This window comes from Brachycentrus maculatus, unplaced genomic scaffold (assembly GCF_059751285.1).
Source record: "Brachycentrus maculatus isolate JH-2025_06_01 unplaced genomic scaffold, ASM5975128v1 h1tg000454l, whole genome shotgun sequence".
Classification (NCBI taxonomy): Eukaryota; Metazoa; Arthropoda; class Insecta; order Trichoptera; family Brachycentridae; genus Brachycentrus; species Brachycentrus maculatus.
The window spans coordinates 1177179-1191248 of NW_028281201.1; the positions used below are offsets into that span (position 1 = coordinate 1177179).

A 14070-nucleotide genomic window follows, 5' to 3' on the forward strand; every position below is an offset into this window, starting at 1 on the left:
ATAATGAGCCGCTTAGGCTCACATATATAGTATGAAATTGAAATATTTGTGTAAATAATAAAACCATACATATTTACCTTTTTTGAAATACATATATAATAATTTTTAATCGTCATAAACGGAATATCGTATTTCACTTTTTTTTAATTACGTACCTACTTTAAAATTTATTTTAATTGAAATTAGAATTTCTTATACCACGACTTTATTTTATTATATAATTTTTTAAAATCAAAATGGTTATTTGTAAAAACGCGTTAGGTATACGAATGTAATAAGGACTAAAATTAAGGATAAATTCTAATAAAAAAAATAATAAAAAACAGAACAAATATTTCTATGTTTTTCTCACGGTTTTTAGACACAATGTATGTACATATTTTTACTTTATTCCTGACGATTATAAGCGATGATTTTTATTCAAAACTCACCTCATTGGGCACGCCATTTTATAGTCCAAATTAGAAAAATCAAATTTTAAATATCCCTCGCCTTCCCGAATTCGAGCACTTTTCACGCGAGCGTGGACGAACTACCGAACTGGTGGCCGTACGCGATAATGGTCCTTAGTAACACGAGTAATTTATACGTCTGGAGAAGCCTTATGCATGCCCGCGTACGTTCAGCAGTTGATCCTAAGTTGGACTGAATGTAAAATATACGTATTTATATCCACACTAGCTATTAGCGGGATTCGATTTTCTAATCTACATGTCAGAGCTTCTCAACAATTATTTTTTAATTTTTTTAATTTGCAGTGCCACCTAGAGTTTCGTGACCCTCACGTATCTAATTTATTTTTTAATAGAGAAATAGCTGTGTTTTTATTATTAACACAAATATTTCAATATCATACTATTTCTGTGAGCCTAAGCAGCTCATTATTAGAAATAGGTATTAGATTGTGGTAGAGTGGGTTCGAACCGAGAAACTCTAACTTAAGTATCCGCGATACTAACCACGGGACCACAACTTTTACTTTACTTCAGCCTTCTTCTTGTGTCAAGTATTGAACAAAGGCCTCTCTCTTGGACATCCACAGTTTTATACAGACTCTCTTCCAGTGAAGGGGGATCTCTTCCGTAATGTCATCGGACCATCTTGTCTGGGGCTACCGACGCTTCTGCATCCTGTTTTAGGCCTCCAGTCAAGCATCATCAATTTAAGTCGGGAAAATTAATGGAAATTTAGGATCCTGACACCAACCAACGATAAAAATCTTTCTTACCTGCAGTACATCCTTCATGACAAGCGCCGGCGCCGTGGCGTAGTTGAGAAGACGCTCGACTGATAAATTAGAGCCCTAGGTTTGATTCCCGCCAATTGCAAAATAAATTCAAGAAACATTTGTTTTCAATTGGTCTGGGTGTTTGTGATGTATTTTTCACATCTACCTTTCCTATCCTTAATATCTTACCTGCAGACAAATCTTTAAAAATAGAGGTTTTGCGGGTTATTCATTACAAAATATATGTATGTATATACATTTACTATATATAACTAGATTACCTACTTGTGTTTTTTTTTCAAGTCTTCGAAAAAAATTATTACCTATTCTAATTTTTTTTAATTTTCTCACAAATGCTTTTTTTGATAAAAAAAACTCCAGTTTTAACTCTTTGGTCTTGATTTGGCTGATTGAATTTTCTAAAAGTTTTATGGATATTATTGTTTTAAAATTGTTTTTGATGTCATCCAATCATACAAATAAAAAAAATGATTTGTGTTTTAACTTTCTCTCCGTAACGATGACTTTTCTAGGAGTACTGCAACTACCGTCACTCGGTTTCCCTACAGGGCAGACAAAGAGGATGAAACGCCACACTCGGAGTAATTATGACATCTCATTGGCGAATTTCAAATTCACAAAAATAGTTTCATTGTCATAAAACTAAATGTAAATTCAAGCTTTGTGTTTTGAGTTTGATCAAGTTATCTAGAAGTTTCAAGAATTTCAGTAGTGTGGCTGTCAATCATGGGTAGAATAGATGAATGTTACACGTGTGTGAAGTGATCACTTAAACCAGCCTATTAAAGTCGTAAGCCGTGTAAATGTCCAGACTTTCATATTCTTCTTCATCTTTGATGAGATGTCAAAAAATATATATTTAGTTGAATTAATGTCACACCATTATTTAATTATTGAAATATTGAGAATACCCGTCTAAGTATCTTTGTAACTATCATCGGTTTCGCTCAAATGAATAATTATAAATAAAACAAACATGATATTATTAATTTGAATTAAATTAAACATTTTCATGAAAATTGATAACGTAGAAATTATCACAAATATTTTGTACCAAATATATGTATGTACTTCGACATATGAATAGCAAAGCAATTACAATATTTTTAATCAGCACTATCTGTCAAAATTTCAACGAACATACGAAAGGAATCTCACATCAGTTCATATGCAACTTTAGATACTATTTTAGTTTTTTTTTTTCAATACAAACATGTTTAGAAAAAACCCTATGTGAAGAAAGCCAGATTAGTAAATAAGTATTTGGACAAACTCAAAATGTTTAGAAAAAATTACCGGTAAAATTATACGCTCCATAAAAATTTAATTTCATTTTTCAGGCGTTTCCCAAGTATATAAAATAATCCTGTTATGATCTTGCACACACCCAAATGAAGGTTCTCTGCTAAATAAAGCTTTCCAAATCCACCCATAGATGGCTCTAGTGAACTCATACTTACATCGTCATGATATCAATGATATATGTAGGAATTCTAAAAATGCGATCTCTCAGAAGAATGTGCGACAAAACGATGTATGATAGATGTACGAATAGTGAAATAAGGAAGGAATGCAAAGCTGAGATAAGCAGTATCGATAAAATTAAGAAATGTGTGTTGAGATGGTTTGGACATGTAGAACGAATGAGTGAGGAAAGAACGGTAAAACAAATTTATGAGGCGAATGTAAGTGGAAAAAAGAGCAGAGGAAGACCGAGAAAAACATGGCACGATCAGGTATGCCAAATACTTGAAAGTGGTCAGGTTAGGAGTCGTAACAATCGGCGAGTATGTATGAGGAGATGCATGAATGTAGAAGAGGCGAAGAAAGTTTGCAAAGACAGAGTGGTGTGGCATTCTATTCTCTGTGCCTACCCCTGCGGGGAAGCGACGAGATGGTTAGCTAGTTAGTTTTTCATACTATTTCTGTGAGCCTGATAGATTATTATAGAAACATTTTTTTTAAATAGGTTTCAAATTGTGGTAGAGTGTGTTCGAACCGAGAAACTCTGACTTAAGAGTCCGCGACACTAACCACGGGACCACAACCCGACACTCATATTCATATTCATGATGTCAAAATGCAAAAATATATATTAATGCTAAAAATATATATTAAGATTTTAACAGATAGATGGCAGCACTGAAATTACATAGTAGGTATGTGAAAATGTGGAACAAAATCTAGCGAATAAAACAATATACTCTCAACGAAGTTTTAATGGATACTACTATATGAAACATTTATTTTTTATAATTAAAATAAACTTTGTTTTAAAATCACCATAAATATTTTATTATTATATCATCCGGTTTCGAAGCTAACCGCTTCTTAATCGAGACCGATTAATACTAAAACACTATCTACTTAACAAAATTCAAAATATTTTGACGGTTAGGCAAAGGAGCTAACCAAAGTTAGCTTCAAAACCGGTAAAGCTCCTTTGCCTAACCGTCAAAATATTTTTTAATTTTGTTAAGTAGATAATGTTTTAGCATTAATCAGTCTTGATAAAGAAGCGGTCAGGTTTGAAATCGTTAGACATTATAATTAAGTTATAATAAAATATTTATAGTAAATTTAAAACATTTTAGTTATGAATTGGAAAAATCACAAAGTTTTTTATAGTGGATTTATCCAGTAACTGGGTATTTCGGATCTATTGTAATGTAGACAAGGAAGCAGATTTTTAACACGCCGTTTTTGGTCGCCGTGATCTTCGATCTAAATTTTCCGTAAATCATCTTCGAAGGAAACTCGTTGTTGTCCAACATGTAGTTACTTATGAGTGAGAAATTTCCCTGTAAAATATCAAGTACAATTTACGTTATTGTATTTTTTAAATGTGTTAAAAGTGAAAATGTTCGATGGCTATACGATCCTAACGGACCCAAACCAGATGACCAGGCAATTTGACCCAGAGGAAAATAAGCCTTCGAATTAACTTAAATTACTCATTTAAAATAAAACTTAATCAAAATTAAACATCCAATTATCTTTAAGGCAGGCCTGGCCAACCCCGGGCCGTATCTATGGCCAAAAAATTCCCAAGGGCCGGATAAAGACAGTAATATTTTTAAAAAAATACAATGCATTTCATGTTTACTGATTTTTTAGTATTATAAATGATTTGAATGCAGAGGTAATTATTATGTACAATCAGGGTAATTATGAAGAAGAAAAAAACATTACTAGAACCAGATGTAAGAAGAAAATAATTATCGAACCAACAAGAAATATATCTGTATAATTATAAACTATTTTTTCAATTTTAACAATCAAAATTATTTATGAGGACACATAAAACAAACAATTTTACCAATTTTATTTAAAACAAAACCAATTTATCAATGGCAACTCACAGCGAGATTTGAGTTTTTTTACCAGAATATATGCATTTCAACTTATAACAGAAACTTGATTGTTTTTTTAAATATAAATTAAAACACGAATCGCTCACTCTTTTCAACAACGTCAAATATCAAAAAACTTGATTTTTCAGGAGACCGTTTTTAATGTTTTAGAATATAATAAAATGTAATAAAAATAAATATCAAGCCACGTATTGAATTTTTTACTGTGCAACACACCTTTTTAGGTAAAACATGAATGTTTTTTCTCCATTTGAAAAATATTTGTATATATTTAAAAAAATATATATATAAAATACCTTTTCTTCAAAATGCAAAAACAACACTTTCTGCCCTGTAGCGGGTAAATATTAAGTTAAAAACATGCCGCTTTTGCTGGGATATGGTACATTTTCTGGGCATTCTGAAAACATGCATAGCTGAAAATTGGCGATTTTTGATTTTTGATTTATGACGTTTTTGAGAGGAGTGAGCGAAATATATTCTAAATGACCCGATATTTTTTTTTATTTTAATTCGTCATACATGATCGCGGGCCGCACGTAGGGGATCCGCGGGTTGGCCACGCTTGTTTTAAGGTATCGCTTCATTTATTGTTATTATTAATTTCGTACTTACGCCTTTAATAGGGCACTCAGTAGGCCTTTCCCACGATGTCAAAAGATTGGCAAAAATATTTCTGACCCATTTCACAATAATGACGCAAAATTTTTCCTCGTATATTACAAAGTTGGGTTTGTATCCGCCGTCACCCCACTTTGCCGAATTCAAATGCACCTGAAACAATATACATATGATTTTTTTAAAACTGTTTAAAGGCATTAGAGTTCTCCGTAATGCATATGAATGTATCCCCTTGACATGCCGTATTAAATATATAAATAAAACTATAAATATTGATAAATAAAACACTTGTTATTAACCACATGAGTATCGTATTATTAAAAACTAGTTTCGGAAGCTACAGATGCTTCCTAAACTAGTCAGAAGTTTTTTTTTTAATTGAAAAAAGAGATTAATTTTTGTTTTTAGTATTTACAAAAATACTTTAATTTTATACTATTTCTGTGAACCTAAGCGGTTCATTATTAAAAATAGGTATCAAATTGTGGTAAAGTAGGTTCAAACCGAGAAACTCTGACTCCGAGTCCGCGATACTAACCACAGAACCACAACAAGACAGCCCTACAATCCAGGGTAATATTGACTAAATATTAGAGTGAAAAAAACACTTATATTTATCTGACCCCCCTGGGAATCGAACCCGGGACCTCCAGTACGGTGATCATTATACTACGGATGCAGATTAGATACTCAAACAATGTGGTTATATTACAGATAGCAACGTGTCATTCCGCAAAGTTAATGCCAAATCAATAAAGAACATAATTTTAAAGGTGTCCTAACTTGATGTGAAACATCTTTCGTTCCTCTTTATATTAAAGAAGATGGAAGTCTGAGCATCCCAGAGCTTACAACCTGGCATATTTGGCTGGCTTAAGTGATCATTTTGCACATTTCGCTCACTCCTTTCACAACGTCATAAATCAAAAATCGTCAATTTTCAGTTGTGCATGTTTTCGGAATGCCCAGAATATGTACTATATCCCAGCAAAGGAGGCATATTTTTAACTTAATATTTACCCGCTACAGGGAAGAAAGTATTGTTTTTGCATTTTGAAGAAATGATATTGTTTAACTATTTTTTTGAACATACTCAATATTTTTCAAATGGAGAAAAAATCTTCAGGTTTTACCTAAAAAGATATGTTGCACAGTAAAAAGTTCAATAAGTGGCTAGTAATTTATTTTTAATGAAGTGTTTTATATTTTTCATCGTAAAAAAACGTTCTCCTGAAAAATAGAGTTTTTTGATTTATGACGTTCTTGAAAGGAGTGAGCGACTTGTGTAACGTTCTCGATTCTGATCATTATTGAATTATTACATATCATATTATTTTTTGACATCTCATCAAAGATGAAGAAGAATGTGGAAGTCTGGGTATTTACGGGGCTGGCGTATTATTCATTTAATATGAAAATAACTCCTGTTATTGGAGATAATCCAGATTTTGTGAACAAGTATTTGGACAGACTTAAAATGTTGTATTGCATATCAAGTTAAGATACCTATAATATTGATTTACCTTCTCATCCTTCAATAATTCAGTGCCTGATATAACAAATAATTTTTATATTTTCATCAATTTCGGCACTTGTGTGAAAATCTATCCACTTTTTAATTAAGTTTTACTATTGTCTATAAGAAATAATAAATTGATTAATTAATAAAAATAAGAAACAGCTCCTACCCCCTCTTCAACCTTCAACGTCCCAAGGACACAACCCTAAAATTTAGATTAAACTTCACATACGGTGTTTGAAAACGATGCGGAATGCATCGAAACACGTGTCACAATAGATTATTTAAAAAAATGTGGTATTTACTAAGTAAAACTTAAATTAAAATTTATTAATACTGTTTTGTTGTAATGTTGACTTTATTTCGTTTTCATTTAGGATTTAGTTTTTGGTAAGGAAATGTTATTAATTATGAGTATTTTAATGTTTTTAATGTTTTAAAATTTAATATACCCTGATGACGACAAGGTTATTGTCGAAACCGGTAGGTTAAAGTGTACTAATAAGAAAAAAGTGGTTAAAACAAAATTGTTTAATTTTATAAAGTTCATAAAACGTGCCACAAAGTATCTGCGAAAAACATTCAAGAAATTTTATGGTACTTCAAGTCTTGAACGTGGTAAAATAGGCTTCAAACCATGAACATCATACGATAGTACCACATAACCAGACTCCAAAGTATGTCAACAGTACATATTATATAATGATATTTTTATATGACGATCTACAAGGGCTTAGATTTACGATCCACAAATTGCATATTAATTACCATGACGTCATCATCCAGGTCGAAATCAGTATACATCTGTACATTGAAAGACACGTGTGTTCTGTTCAATTTTTTTGGCTGAATGTTGACAAAGGAAGGAAATTGTTCCTCATCTTCACACTTTTCGGTATTTTGGATAACAAATTCCGCTGGGCCCTGTAAAAAATGGAAATACACATACAAATAGTAGTAAACTGAAATAATAAAAAAAAGTATTGCTTGAAAAATTTAAACATGTAACCCGGATTTTTTACAAACCTGAAACCTGGTATCCAATTATTGTGAAGCTTATACTTTGATCAATTATTTTATTACGACCATTTTGAGTGCGTCCAATAACTTATTCACAAATCAGGGTTTTTCCACTATGGAGTTTTTTTTACATTTTTCACGTCTCAACATAGATAAAGAAAAATACCCAGACTTACATATTCTTCGTCATCTATATGGAAATATCAAAAATATATTTTTTTAAACTCCTCAATGGAGAAACACAGATTTTTAAACAAGTTTTAGACACACTCAAAATGACTTGTGAATGACTGGTCAAATTTTATGATACATAAATAAATGGAAATCATGTTTTCAGGCGTTTCCCAGTATTTAAAATAATAATCCGACGTTAATCTTGCATATAGTCCAATAAAAGGGTCTCAGCTAAATAAAAGCTTTCTTCATCCAACATAGGTGGCTGTTGTGAACTCGTATCGCTCACTCATTTCAACAACGTCATATTTCAAAAATCGACAATTTTTAGTTGTGCATGTTTTCGGAATGTCCAGAAAATGTACTATATCCCAGAAAAGCGGCATATTTTTAACTTAATATTTACCCGCTACAAGGCAGTAAGTGTTGTATTTGAATTTTGAAGAAAAAGTATTGTTTTTCTTTTTTTTTAAATACTAAATATTTTTCAAATGGATAATAAACATTCAGGTTTTACCTACAAAGATCTGTTGCATAGTAAAAAGTTCAATAAGTGGCTTGATATTTATTTTTAATACATTTGATTATATTTTAAAACTTTAAAAACGATCTCCTGAAAAATCAAGTATTTTGAAATATGACGTTGTTGAAAGGAGTGAGCGATATGTACTGTGTCATGAATTTGAAATTTTTCTAAAAATTTGAGTATTGTGGTTGTCAATCATGGGTAGAATGGTAAAAATTCAATCAACCAGCCTGTGATAACCCTGTAAATATCTTTTTATCATATTTTATTTCTTCCGTTTTTTTTTCAATCTCAAAAGTAAAAATCAAAATTTTCGCAATCCTTACCAGAAGAAGCATACTTGAATCTATTGATGAGCTTTCATCCATGTAGACTAGAAATAATATTACGATGTTGAGTTTGAACCATTTTTTTAGTATGACTGCCATCGCAACTGTTATATGTAAAATGAAATACAAGTGCAGGGTGTATATATTTATATATGTTCAATGCACAATTGTTAAAAATTACCTTTGTGTCTGATCGATCAAGATAAACATACATACAGATTTGCAGAATGATATGGAGTTATTTCCATTTTTTTAAATAAACATTTGTAAAAAAAATGTCTAAATATAATCATCGGTAATATCTAGTAAGGCAATTAAATCCTATTTTTAATTTACAATTTAATGGAATCGCGTTTGAGGAAGCATTTTTTGGAAAAAGAGGCTATTTATTATATTTTGATGCGCGCAATACGAGTTTTATGCAAACATTCAATACAATTTATTATATCTATGGCACCCAATGGTGCATACGACACTGTATCGTATTGATGCAGTGGTATCTTCATCAAGACTAAGTCCTTGAGGACTAGTCCAGGGTAGTATTAATTCAATATTAGAGTGTAAAATCACCAATAGGTACTTATTTTTACCCCCCCCCCCCTAGGAAAGGAACCCGAGATTTCCAGCACGGTAGCTAAACACGCAAACTATTACAATTACATCACGGAGGCGGACAATACATAGATATAAATGAAAATACTTGCATTATTAATATTTTTTTATAATAATGTAAGTATTTTCAAATTATTCATTTTATAATTAAATTTACTTTGTGGTTATTTATTTTTCATGTTTAAGTATATTATATATATATATATATATATATATATATATATATATATATATATATATATATATATATATATATATATATATATATATATATATATATATATATATATATATATATATATATATATATATATATATATATATACATATATATATATAAAATATTTATTTATGTAAAATAAAAGCACTTCATTATTTTATTGAAATAGGAGATTACTGCATTGGATTCTATATCATTCATGAAAAAATATGATAAAATGATACATTTTAAAACATTACTATGATGTAAACTAGGGCTGCTAAAAAATAAGGAACTGTTATTAAGTTCACCTTTAGGTTATTTACTATAATCCTGAAAATATCATTTCAATGGTGATGAAATCTACATTAGTACAAAATTAATTAACATTTTTTTTATATTATTTATTGACATCTCATCATAGATGAAGAAGAATATGGAATTCTGGGCATTTACGGAGCTGACGACTGTCATAGGCTGGTTTAAGTGATCACTTTACACACGTGTAACATTCACCAATTCTACCCATTATTGACAACCACACTACTCAATTTTTGTAAGTTCTATTTATAATATAATAAATAAATAATAAAACCCTTATCCGCACCCCGATGGTGCATAGGGCACTGCGTCATATAAACGCAATGTTATCTTGATTGTTTACACATGAAGGAAAGGTGATCAGCCCTCCGCTTCAGGTACCAGTCCAGGGTAATATTGAATAAATATGACAGTGAAAAAATCACTCATATTTATTTTACCCCCCTTGGGAATCGAACCCGGGACCTCCAGAACGGTAGCCGAGCGTGCTGACCATTACACTACGGAGGCGGACAAAACATTTATAATATATGAACCAATTTTGAAACATTGTTATTGAATCACTAGAACTTCACTAGAGAGATTGGTGAGATGAAAATGTGAATTTACAACATTTGAGTGTGTCCAAATACTTGTTAAAAAAATCTCCTATAATTGGAGATAATCCAGATTTGTGAACAAGTATTTGGATACACTCTAAATGTTGAAAACAATTTAATATTTATTTATTTTACAAAAATGCGGGAAAAACAATAAAAATAGGTATTCTTCTGTATTAACTTGTCCTGTTGTAGCTGCTAGTCGCGAGTGTTTTTGTCTAGAATTTCCGCTTACGGCTTACACGAAATAAAAGCATTTTTAAACAAAGAGTAAATCCACTCACATTTAGAAAAAATCCCATAAAATTTATAAAGTTAAAGGCTTAGTAGGGCCATGGCCGTAGCTAAATTTCAGAATCAATTGGACGTTAAGTAACTAAAAAAATAAATATCAATCAAATACACCTAAATTGTTAACCTGTACTTACCCCGAGTCTCTTTAATCGGACATTTATATGGCACAGTTACCTATCGACGAAACTAATCAAGTAATTACTGAATAATGATTTGCGTATTTTGCTATTTGTTCAACAGGAGACAAACGACAAAAAATTAACATGTTACTTCCTCTTTTTTACTTCAGACGAAACCATTTTCATTGGTCTCTGAAGCATCAAGCAACAGCAAAAAAACACGATCAATATCCTGTGTTTTTAATGGTAACCCTTCGATTTATAATATGATGATTTATAATAATTAATGCACTGGACATGGTATAATTAAAACATCCGATTCTTATCCCATTGAAACTAACATGCAACGCGGTGTCATTATTCAAACGGTTTTATTGTTGAAAAATTGACTTTGTTACCAAAACTTGCGCCTAGAACAAATTACGAAACTGGCGCCCGTCATTCCTAAAAAGTATTATTGATTGGAATAAAATAACAACTATGTAGTTTTTTCAGAGGAAGACCAAGAAAAACATGGCACGATCAGGTATTCCAAATACTTGAAAGTGGTCAGGTTAGGAGTCGTAATAATCGGCGGGTATGTATGAGGAGATGCATGAACTTGGAAGAGGCGAAGAATGTTTGCAAAGACAGAGTGGTGTGGCGTTCTATTCTCTCTGCCTACCCCTTCGGGGTAGCGGCGTGATGGTTAGTTGGTTGGTTTAGTTTTTCCCGCATTAATTTTATTTGGCCAGTGACCGGCTTTCGTCGTAACCGACATCATCAAATTGGTATCGTGCCAAATGACGTCGGTTACGACAAAACCCGGTCGCTGGTCAAATAAAATTCATGTGGAAAAAACTATATAGTTGATATTTTACTCTATAAAATGCAGTTCCACCAAGAAATGTCAGTACAAAACTTAAAAGTATTATTATTCACAGTTATAAAAACGATTTTTAAATAAATATTTTTAATAAACCTTTTTCCTCCAATTTTTTAAACAATTTATATAAATGGTCCCACAGTAGGTACTACTGCGTCATCACATTACCGAGTAATCACACAAGGATGTGTGACGAATATGACGGTACTGCAAAGTACAATATATACAAGGAAATTCATTTCATCTATTTGACCATATCCGCTCCCTATGTGGAGCATATGGAGTCCGCCAACTGCCTCCAGGCTCTTCTATCGGCTGCCAACTCTCTTGCAGATGACTCCAAAGTCAAGTCTGCATCACGAAATTCAGAAAAAAACTGCCTACTACATACAACTACTTAAAATTGTCAACAGAGGACGTCCTGGGCGGCGGGAACCTGATGGCTTGTTAAAGAGGCAAGCTTGATGGCGGCTCTCGGGAGACAAGCGAAGTACATGGCCTAGCCAATTGAATCTCCTTTTCTTGACGATAGTTGTGACCATGGGTCGCTGCGTCCTACGCCGTATTTCCTCGTTCCTTATGAAATGTAACCACTGCACACCAAAAATTATTCGCAGGTATCTATTTTCAAAGCTGAGTGTACGCTATACGGCTCCTACGAGTCCTAGTAAATTGCCATGTACATATACATATTGTACATACATAGTCGTATAAGAGAATAGGAACGATGCAGGCATTATATAGACGGCATTTGATCTTCACCGAGTACACATCCGATCTTCATAGAGTCTTCATACTATTGAATGCGATGCCTGAAAGTCCTAAACGCACTCCCAATCATTTTCGAAGGCTGCCATTTTCTGTTCAAAGGAAAATCACCCCTTAGAATGGACATATGCAATCAAAAGAAGTAGGAAGGATTTGAACTATTTTCAGAGAATTTGAAGAGAAATATATGCTTATCTAAAAGTCTAATCGTCTAGATGTATTAGACTTTTCTGTATAGTGCATAAAATGGGTCCACACGAAAATTTCAAGGCTCACATTTCACAGCATGCATAAGGGTACTCGCCCGATACTTTTATGCATCATTCTTACCAATCTTTGTTAGTTGTATAATATGCACTTAGAAAGGCGAGAATCGTTTTTAATTTGGTGTAATTTTCTGTTTTACTTTTTTTTCAAGTCATTATACTGCCAATTTTCAATTTGAAAATTTCATTAATTGATTCGGCAGTCACTTTGTGGTGATCTGCCATTTTCATTTAAATCTTATTTAGATAAATACTATTTTTAAAATCTATTGTTCAATTGAAATATTATCCAATTTAAAACCTATGGAGGGGTATACTTAGTAAAAAATGAGGGTTGCTATTTATACTCGTACGTTAAAACGTCTCTATTATCGACTTGAAAACATCCTGATATTTGTAAAACTCCTAAAAACTAATAATAAATTGATGTTAAGTTCTGAAAACCTAAAAAAAATGCGAGCCAACAATTTATACTCGGTATCTTTAAGTCAAAATGTCTTGGCGAAACCTTGGGCAAATATGGCAACCCTAACAAAGTAACGCATTAAATATCCCGCGTAATACTACGTATGTATGAATTTGAAAATGACAGTATGAATGTTGACCCAAACAGGAGTGGAACCCGAGGTCTTGCGTGAAATAATTAACGTGCTAACCACTACGGTCAATATAGTGTTCTATTCTGATGTCGCAAGAATATGACGATGACGCGTACTGCGATGGCTTTATAGAATTGTCGACCACTAAGCGATATGGTAATCAACATCGTTCATTAATTTGCAGGCTAGTAATAATATATTGTACGTACAGAGCCGGCATGGAGGAAATTCTAGACAAATAAATACTCCGTGTGTCCGCGCACATTAAAAAAATCTTAATCTTCTTCTTCTTCTTGGTGTAGGCCTTGCCTGTTTTTAAGAGGGATTAGCCTCCTGCGTATGTATGTATGTATATAACCTCTTATATAAAATTATAAATATAAATACATCTTACTTAAATAAATACAAATACCTCTTATATAAATACATTTATTTTAAAGAAAAACTTATTTTTTTAATACAAAGGCGGTGTTGTTAGAAAATAAAAATACGTGGCGGGCTATCGAATATCCCGCCTTAAATTCGATTTGTTATTTCGATCTCCCATGTCTCCTTAACTCTGTCTGTCAACTTAACTTTCTTTAAACCCAGGTAACATATGACGTAATAGATATTT

The 14070-nt window shown here is 32.0% G+C and overlaps 1 protein-coding gene and 1 long non-coding RNA gene across 2 annotated transcripts in view; both read right to left on the reverse strand.

Moving 5' to 3' along the window:
* Positions 1-647, reverse strand: part of LOC148302415 (tryptophan 2,3-dioxygenase-like) — a 28962-nt gene extending 28315 nt beyond the window's left edge. Inside the window, exon 1 of the mRNA XM_088271637.1 lies at positions 432-647. Within this exon, the coding sequence (XP_088127763.1) occupies positions 432-448 (17 nt within the window). The 5' untranslated portion in view covers positions 449-647. The remainder of the gene's footprint in view (positions 1-431) is intronic.
* Positions 648-3961: 3314 nt separating this feature from the next.
* LOC148302416 (uncharacterized) lies at positions 3962-7675 on the reverse strand. The gene is made up of 3 exons (XR_015838643.1): positions 7532-7675; positions 5239-5397; positions 3962-4050 (listed from the first exon to the last, which is right to left on the reverse strand). It is a non-coding gene; the product is annotated as an uncharacterized LOC148302416 (long non-coding RNA).
* Positions 7676-14070: the final 6395 nt, after the last annotated feature.